General features: G+C 38.5%; 1 protein-coding gene across 4 annotated transcripts in view; it reads left to right on the forward strand.

Moving 5' to 3' along the window:
- LOC149261528 (kihadalactone A synthase LFS-like) overlaps positions 1 to 9,942 on the forward strand; it is a 231,141-nt gene extending 221,199 nt beyond the window's left edge. For all 4 annotated transcript variants that reach the window (XM_089422358.1, XM_089422366.1, XM_089422360.1 and 1 more), the window contains 3 exons: positions 6,570 to 6,615; positions 7,073 to 7,152; positions 9,656 to 9,942. In XM_089422358.1, the coding sequence (XP_089278484.1) occupies positions 6,570 to 6,615; positions 7,073 to 7,152; positions 9,656 to 9,725 (196 nt within the window). In that variant the 3' untranslated portion in view covers positions 9,726 to 9,942. The remainder of the gene's footprint in view (positions 1 to 6,569; positions 6,616 to 7,072; positions 7,153 to 9,655) is intronic.
- Positions 9,943 to 10,190: the final 248 nt, after the last annotated feature.

Raw genomic sequence — 10,190 nt, forward strand, 5'->3', positions numbered from 1 at the left:
GTCCTGTAGCAGACTTTGGATCCTTGTTTTCCCACGCTATCCAGACTCCAGAACTCTGTTCTCTTCTAGGTTGCTGTGGCTAGGGTATATCCATACCACCCTTAGGTAGGGCAGTGTAGGGCTTCCTCTAGTTGCAGATGAGGGCCTTCCCTTTGCTGCAGATTAGGGCTCCCTTTAGACAGATTTTAGGGCTCCTTTTGGCTGCGTATTAGGGCCTCCACTTGGCTATGTATAGGGCTCCTTAGATCTGCGGATTAGGGCCTCCACTTGGATGCGTATAGGGCTCCCTCTTTGCTGCGGATTAGGGCCTCCTTTAGATAGCTGTTAGGGCTCCTTTTGGCTGCCTATTGGAGCTCCCTTTGACTGCATCTAGGGCTGCATTATTCAACTGCGTCTAGGGCACGTAGAACCCTTTCTTCACTGCGTCTAGGGCTTCTCCCTCTTGACCTCTCTAGCCATCGAAACCCAAACGAGTGGAGAGAGATCTTAGGAGAAGTGAGTGTGTAAATGACTAGAAGACCTCCTCCTTTTATAGTAAAACGTGGAGCACAAGAGGGGGCAGATTAGTTGCTGGCCGACCTTGACGAATTGTCCCATAACACAAATAAAATCATATCTCCATGAATACTTATCAGAATCAGATGATCTTTAGATCAATCCTACACCTCTCGACGAGAGGGATCCAAGAAAAATATCAGCTGCCATTAATAAGATGATCCACATGGAGTTTGGCCCTAGTTGCCAATTTTAACAAAACCAAATTGTGTTACATAGGTAGTGCAATACCAATGGCAAATAGAAATAGAAAATACAAAACAACTACAGGTATACAAGCCTTAAGGCAGTAGGTAGCCCATGACTCATGAGTCATCAATCCTCATAGTCATCATCAGAATCAACATCACTATCCTCATCATTATGGTCACCACTGCTCTCCTTTGCATCCTCCTCCTCCCTTGTATCCATAGTCGTCTCTGCATTTGCTGGTGTGGAGGATGACCTCTCTACAATATCACCAGCATCAAATCTAATAGGCTTTAGCACTGGATCATTGAGATCTATGTTGGCGAATGCCAACTCAACACTGCTGTCCAGACCCATATCATCAGGAAAGACATCCCACATCTTTGTCTTTCCCTTCAACCACTCTTCCCTCTGCCTGTAAATAAGACGAAGGTTGCTGTGCACATACACCATTGTCTTTTCCCTGGACTGCTCAAGCCTGATCTTCTTAACACTATACAAATTCCCATATGTGCTCCAATTCCTCTCGCAACAAGAGGATGAAGTCACTTGAGAGAGGAGCCTCATGGCTAACCGTTGTAGAGGAGGGCTTGTTGCCCCATGGTTTGCCCACCAAGAATAGGGCTTCTTAGCCCCCCTGTCTCTAATCACATCATATCCTGCAAATCAACTAGTGCCAGTGGAAAAATCTGCAAAGGCATCCTCCACCTCATCAAGCAATGCTCTATCCTGAAAAACCCGCCTGAATGCATCTTTCCTCCCCTGTGAGATTTCACCATCCATGTGAGGAGGGAATCTGCGGGAAGGTCCACCATTCAGCCACTCATGGCTGTAGTATTTTGGGTTCAATGAGTGAGCCAAACAATGTAAACGTGTGCAATTCTTGCCCCATTTGCTGACAAGAATATCTTGTATAGTACCACATAAGGCCTCTGGTGATGTCTCATACTCGGGGCACTCACTCTGTAGAATAATGCTCCTCACAGACTCAATCATGGAATCCCATCCCTCATAAACCTCTCCTAGGATGGGTTTGTCTGTATCTGCAAATCGAAGCAAAGAAATGATAGGGTCCATGATCTGAATAATTAGATCTACCCTGTCCCACCAAGCATCATATTGCACTGTGTCCTTCACTCTTTTAGACGCTAGTTGATTTATCTTTCTCCAAAAAGACCAAAACTCTGAAATAACCATGGCCCCAAGAGTGGTCTTGACCTCCCTCAACCTCTTCAACATGATGAATGAAGAGGCAAACCGTGTATCAACAATCTTCAACAATGATAGATTGTTGTACTCCTTGTAGATAACAAGGGCATTTGTATGATTTTGTACAAAGTTACAGATATGTCGTGCATCCTCAATAATGTTACCAATCCAAAGCACATCAGAAGCAATGGATTTCAGTGCTAAGTTCAATGAATGGACAATGTAAGGTGTCCAAAACACTTGTGGATATTTAGCTTCCACAATCATGCTATCAGCCTTGCAAACAGGTGCATTATCTGTAATGATTTGCACACAAGAATCAACACCTACATCTTCAATAATTTTAATAAACAACTCACCCATATGTTGTGCATCCTTGTATTCTCCAAGTGTATCCATTGCTTTCAAAAAAACTAGACCATTCAAGGAAGACACCATGAAGTTGATGAGTGGGTGTCGTGCTGGATTTGTCCATCCATCAGAAACAATGCTAACCCCAGATGTTGGCCATGATGCTTTAATAGGCTCAAGAATTTTTTGCACCTCTTTTTTGCCTTCGTCAACAGTGTGGTTCTAAGCTTCTCTGAACTAGGAGGCACATACCATGATGGAGACCCGTGAGTTAGAGCTCGACACATCTCAATAAATAGAGGTGAGCGTGCAACATTAAAGGATATGAAGTTTTGATAAAAAAAGGCAATGGTGAGATCAAGCTCTTCCCATTTCTCTTTTTGAAAAATTTTGTCCATTGGACCAAGTGAAATTCTCTTTTTTTTGCTGCTTGTTCCCCAATAGAACTCTCAAATGGAAATTTGGTGGTGCCTTTCCTCAAAAATGGAAGGGGGTCATCATTCTTGGTTTTTTTTTATTTTGCAGCCACATTTGCCATACCAACAATGAACTCTTTTTCCATTTCTTTCCTCTTTTGTAAAGGAACTTGTGTACAAGCTCCAACTCCACAACCTGGTAAAGCCAACAAATGGCCTTTCACACGAAAATATGTGCTTGTGAAAGTATTGTGGCAAAAGTTGCATCTCCAATTCACATTGCCTCCTCCCTTCCCCTTGCTGCTTGGCCCATCCTCTCTTGTGACATATTTCCACAAGGGATATTTCTCAATGTTACCTTTAGGAGGAAGTCTTCCCTCAACATTACTTGCAGCAGACTCTGATGATATTGGGGGAGGAGGGGCATCTCCAATGGGGACATTCTTCCCCTTCCTTTGCCCCCTACCTGTTGCCCTTGATTGAGCCATGAATACTGTAAAAAAAAAAAACCAAACATGCGCAAATTTGTAAAAGAAATGCATATACAAACTGTTGTAATACAAATGCAAAAAAATAGAGAGAAAATGCACTTACCTGTTGCTTGAATCTCTTTGAAAACGCTCCAAACCCTTGGCTCCTTGCTCCAAACTTCTAACAGCAAACCCACAACTCACTTCTTGCAAAAGGAATGACACAAAATGATCAAAAAACATAAGCATTTTCGCCCTTTTATGGCCGCTCGGGTCCCGATTTGCCGGATTCGTGTCCGAACGGGACATGATCCGGATTCGATTGTGTCCCATTCGGACATGATTTAGGGCGAATCGAATCTGATTTGTCAGATTCGAACACATGGCCAAAAAATAACGAATCCGGTTTCAGAGCTCAAAACCCTGATTCAGAAGCCTGTAAGGAACTATCACTCTTTGCGGTCCACTGCCGAACCCTGTGGTCAACGAGTGAAAACTTCAAACAACTGAAAAACCAACATTTAGGTTCTGGTCGCATGGAGGAGGAGTCATGCGTGCGACTAGAAAGGTCCAGTTGCTCCCTTGAGCCTGTAAGCCAACGACTGTGGTCGAATTCAGCATTTGGAGAGCCTGCGACTGTGATTTTGAAACCCTATATGCTAGTCGCATCGAGGACGAGTTGTGCGTGAGACTGAGATACTTTGGTTGCATGGATGAGCCAGTTAGCGAACGACTATGGTCGAGTTCTTCCTATGTTGTGCCTGCGACTGAGGGCCAAAACCCTAAAACAAAGATGCGAGCTTCAGACCCTACAATTTCATCTCCGAGCGAACCCATTCCTCCCGCAGACGTGCCTCAGACCTGTACAAGCCAAAATCAGGAAAGAGAATAGAAGAATGTCTCATGATGATATCCAAATGAGGTAGAGGTCACTTGTATTTATTGCCTTCCAAGGGTGTCCACTTTGCTTTAGGGCAGACCTGATCAAATATGCACATATGGGCTCATAATTCAAAAATATACTTTCCCTTGTCCAAATTATATGATTTTTAGGTCGATTTTGGTCCTCTTGAAAAGAGGAATTCAATGCAATCATCATCTCCATCAAATGAGCTATCCAAAGTGGAATTTGACTATAGTTGTCTATTTTAACACCAAGAAGGGTCTTTTACATGATGACAAATACAATGACTCTTGACACAAACCCTAGAAGCCTACAATGGAGGCTTTGACCTAGAAACCATTGACTTAAGCATGAAACCCATGCTTTAATAAGTCAATTTCTTTTTCTTTCTTTTGATAAATGCACATCATGACTCAAATATAATTATGAACACTAACACTAGCTACATTCTTCAACGGTCACAAGGCAGTTTAGGGAGACCTATAAAATTCATCACCAACAACCACCAATCTCGAGCAATATATCGACAATACTCCAAATTGGAGTTGCTCGAAGTTGCTGAGACAAGATATGCCTCAAACTTCATTATGTTGTGTTGGCTTGTTGAAGTCAAAATTGCATTAATGAGTATGGTGGTAGGTGCAACGTGGGCTGAGTGGAGACAGGTAGATTCATAGAGGGTAAATATGGCGAGGAGGGTGCTTATTGATGAAGATTGGTGGAGCAAGATTGATTTCTTGCTCCGGTTTACTTGCATTTGATCTTTTTTGAGATGCAAACACAAACAAAACCTTTCTTGGAAGAGTTTTATGATGGCATGGATACCATGGTTGAGCAAATTGTGGAAATTATTACACAACAGGTTCCCACTCTTGCTTTTGTGGATTTTGATTTTATAGAGCAAGTGAGGTCCATTATTGTTATGAGGTGGAATGGCTTTAACACTCCATTGCACACTTTGACACATGCTCTAGATCCAAAATTTTATAATGATGATTTCATTGCTCAAAGAAATGGGAATAGGAAGGCCTCACAAAAAGACAAGGTGGCCAATGGAGTAAAGAAAGCCTTTCAGAGGTTGTTTCCAACTTCTTTACAAACCAATAGAAGAGAGGAATTTGCTTGGTTTGCTATTGGATTAGAGGATTTTATAGACATATTGGCTTTGGATGAGAGGACCATGAACCTGGTTAAATGGTGGACTTGTTATGGGGCAAATGGTGTTTATTTGCAAAGCCTTGTCACTTGTATGCTATCACAAGTGGCAAGCTTTTCATCAGGAGAATGTAATTGGAGCACCTATAGTTTCATTCATTCTGTGGAGCACCAAGTTGGGATTGCAAAAGTTTGAGGATTTTGTATACGTGCATTCAAACCTACGCCTTGTGTCTCGTAGAGGTGAAAAATATACAAGTGGACCTCATAAAGATTGGGATGTGGAAGCAGAATGCCCAGACTTGGAGCTCTCTGTTGTTGCTCTTGATATTGGTGGTGATGCAAGTGGAAGTACTAGTAGAGCTGCCTCTTCTTTCAATCCAAGCTCTACTTCCATTGAACAAGCATCTTGTTCTATTTTTTTGTTGACGAGATAAGGATTGTTGTGATATCTAATCATTAATTGTGTTTATCTCATCTTTAATATCATTTTTGGCACATATAGAGTCATGTATAAACACTGAATTGAAATTTTGGATGTACAACCTCATCTATAAACGCTAATTTTGGATTTTCCATCATGTAATCATTTATCTGTGACTTGATTTTCCTTCTAAATTTTTTTCACGTATCTCATTCTTGTTGCATCATGTAATCATTTATGAGAGTGAATGTTTAAAACTTGATTTTCCTTCCAAAATGTCATTCACTTTTCTTTCCAAAAGAAAAAAACTCTGGTTTGTATTAAAATATGCCATTACAAATGTCACTAATTTTCCTTATACATCATGTGTACCAAAAAGCTCTATGGGTCAGTAGAAACAGACATATTTTCCAGATATTGCATATTTTGCCAAAATGTCATTCACCTAACTCATCATTGTTTCCTTGCAAGATAATGTGCTATTATATTAATTTAATTGTTATATATATATGTATGTGGGTCTGTAGAAACAGACATATTTTCCAGATATTGCAGATTTTGCTAAAATGTCATTCACCTAACTCATCATTGTTTTCTTGCAAGATAATGTGCTATTATATTAATTTAATTGTTTTATATATATATTTTTACCCAAAATTTCCATTTTATTTTCGGGGGTCACATTTCCAGCCATAATCGTTTTGGGAACTCCCAGACATTTCCACGTGTTGTGCATAACCAATCGATCCATAAACATATAATTCCAATTTGTTAAAGTCGAAACGTGTTTTATAGTTCTTGTAACCTTTCCAGATTTATAAATTCATCTCTACTTTCAATTTAATCTTTCTTTATGTATGATATATTTTCTTTAACTTTTAATTCTATCTTTGCAGATCAACACTACACCGAGTAACGATTAATGGTCAAGAACGTTATTCAGTAAGTTTTATGCCCCTGGCACCATTTGAACAAGATTGTGATCAATATTCGTGTTATAAAAATTGTGTTACAACTAATCTCTGGAAGAGTCCGAGGATGTAATTGTTTCCACCCCACGGTTTCTCAACGCTCTCTTTATTAAATTTTTTTATGCAATCCTTTCCAAATGATCTCTCTCTGGCACACACTAACCTGTGTACACAGTGCACACAAAAATGTGCACGAGCACAGATGGCATGAGAAAGATGTGGGACAATTAACGGTTCAACAAGACTGTGTGCCCTGTAGAACGCTCGCAACAAACAGTTCGCCCTTTCTTGAGCAAGCTGGGCAACACTTTTGGTTGTCTGATGTCAGCCTTCTCTAGGGAGAATGGACATCTCCTGGCATACATTTATTTTGCTTTATCTATTCATTTACTTTAGTTTCCAAAAGTAAACCGTGGATTTTGTTGCAGGTGGCATTCTTTCTAGACCCAAATGTTGATTGTTTGGTGGAGTGTCTGCAAAGTTGTTGCACTGAAACAAATCCTGCCAGGTATGTTGCGATATACTTGACCTGCTAGGGATTAGGAAGAGTCTACTAGTTTTGTTTTGTTTCTTGCACTGTACAGTCAACAATGATAATGAAGGATCCAGAAGAGCTTGTTTTTGTTTAATTATTATATTGTTTTTTTATTACGTAATGCAGAGATTGCTTGTTTATATGACACCACATCTTATAACTATAAGAAAGAAAGGAAAAAAAATTATTTTAAAGTGCACAAAGCATGGGACAGCGTGGGAGTTGGATGAACACCAAAGATGTTTTAGGTTTAAATACGTTGCGAAACAAGCCAACGATGGTACAATTAATGATAATTAATATGAATACGGCCCCTTGTAATTTGTTGGTGAATATGATATATTTAAAAATGGGGTCATTTCCGAAGTCTATAGGACCGGCCATGCCTAAAAGAGTCCTCATTGCATAAAATCTATCTATACACGTAAGGGATAAAGATTAGTTTAATGACACAACCACTACATTCTCATTCTATCCCATAATGATAATGGGACCATCAAATATGGGTTCTGTTTTTCGGGCCCATAGTTTCCAAAGGGGGTTAGACAGCCGTATAGACAGCTATGGCTGAAATGCATTAAGATCTAATATGTATAGTATAATATCAACATTCGCCATTAGTCATGATAATATGTCTGGCTGAAACGTACAAAGAGATGTACGATGTGATATATAATGTTTATTATTTTACGTTGTTCAGATTGATTTGTAATGCCAATTATTTTACGTAGGTTAAAATTATTCCATCGCTGCACAACCCACTATTCATCAATATGTATTATACACAAAACCCTTAGTTTCTTAGTTGCTGGTTTATATGCATTCTTAGTAACAGTATATTAACAAATATGTATGATTTTACATTTACTATTGTGATATTTTTACGAGGTCAACTTGTTAAGGAATGTAACAAAGTAATTGAACTGAAAAAATGTGGTGTTCTTATAGTTTGAGTGGAAGAGATGTTTTATCGGCAGAAGAGATGTATTTGTTACATAAATAAACCTAAAAGGTTTTTGTTTTTTGTTTTTTGTTTTTGTTTTTGTGTTTTTTTTTTTAAATGGATAGAATCATGGTTTTTAAAACCGGCTTGGTTTGAACCGGATGTAGTCAAACTAGCTAGTTGGACTTGGTGCAGTATTGATACCAACTGACTAGATTGGAGGGCTGATTTGTACTAGTTGGGTACCAAACCAGGTCATTTGGTACCTAATTAGTACAAACTACCCTTACCCAACTATTTTTGACCTTAACTGGCTTGTTAATCTGGCTGATTTGGTACCTAACTGGTATAAAGTTCAAATTGGCCCTAATTCGCTGGTCATATCACACACACGAGGGGAGTTTGGGACCCACAGTGGTGGTTTTGGAGGAAACTAGGGGTTCCCCTCCCAAAACAACCCCCGCTTTGCTATAAAATGAACCCTCTCCCTCCTAAATCTGAAAGCTAACGAAAAACCTAGTAACCTTAGCAACGCTCACAATCAATGGTAATGTTAAATTCTTGACATTACCATTAATTGTTTCATGTTGTTTGAGAGTGGTTCCAACCTTATTAGACTTCATATGGAGAAAGTATAATTCATATCCCACTCAAAATTTAGCAGGCTTAACAATTTTAGGTTGCTAGGATTGAAACTTTTTCATTAAATCCTATCATGTATGAGGGTATGGGATTGGTAGTTAATCAAGAGCATGGAGCTCTTTATGTACGTTGATGTTGTTGATATTGGTTATTGAACTCCTTTGATGTTGGTGGTATTTATTGTTGAACTCCTCTACCATGGCCTTAATAAAAATGTACCCTTCACTCAAACCAAAATAATTCGTTAGGTCTTTTACGCTTTTTATACCATATTATAAGGTGGAGTTGAGCACTTCATTCAAACCAAAATCATTGGTCAGGTATGTTAGGTTTTTTCTACCATATTATAAGGTTGAAGATTCCGGTTCTGAACACTTTGAACTAGAGGATGTTTATCTAGCTCATGTTGATGATCCCATTTCTAATAGTGGTCATGAGTTTGATGGTTGATCATGTTGATCAGTGACTTATAGTAGGCTAGTGGCCCAGTGACATGGTTTTTGGACTTTAGAGGTTATTTAGAGCCTCATTGATTATGTATTTTTTTGTTGATATCTATTTCATGCACTCAGTGCCATTTTGATATATTAAGTGTTACATGGTATATAGATGGGAAAACTTTTCATAGTTTGTCTCCACTATATATATATATATATATATATATATATATATAAAAATTAAAATTTTGATTATTTTATATATTTTTTAAAAGACCAATTCACTGAATCTAGTTTGAAACTTAGTTTGATAGGTGGTTGATATGATGACCAGTGCTTGTTTTTAAAACTATGATAAATACATCTTAACTCTAAATCTTGTAAACATGAGAAATTTGCATTTATTGATTGTTTCTCCCATCTTTTATTGATGATCGACTAGCTTGTTTTGTAGGTTTCCTCCAATTCGAAGTGGAGACTACTTACAAGAACGGATTAAGATGACATACTCTTCAACACACTGATCACCATCAAATCGTGTACATGTAATTATAAAGAGAATGCTTTTATCTTGTACATCAATAGCTGTATTTGCCATGCCGCATGCCACTAAATCATATTACAGGGCCATTTTTAGTGAGGGATAAACCAAAAGTTATAACATGGATGATGGGTGTAAAAGTGTTACAAATAACAACAATGGCCGCAACTTAAATGCTAAAGAATTTCAAACTTATAACATTTTTGGTTGCAGCATGTGAAGTATATTATTTATTAGTGAATATAGAAAGCACCCTGAAAAATGTGCACGGTGGTGTTTACGTTATAACAAATGTTTTTTGGTGTGTTGGGTGCATCTTAGTAATAGTAATTACTAGACATCAATTATAAATATGTGGAAGTTTAATTTAAATGTTTGTGAATATCCTATATGGATTGAGAGGAAAGCAAACCTATACAATAGATGAGTAAGCCAATCTTATAGCAAA

This window comes from Pinus tabuliformis, chromosome 6 (assembly GCF_031772625.1).
Source record: "Pinus tabuliformis cultivar Carrire ecotype Pingquan chromosome 6, CPIR1, whole genome shotgun sequence".
Taxonomy (NCBI): domain Eukaryota; kingdom Viridiplantae; phylum Streptophyta; class Pinopsida; order Pinales; family Pinaceae; genus Pinus; species Pinus tabuliformis.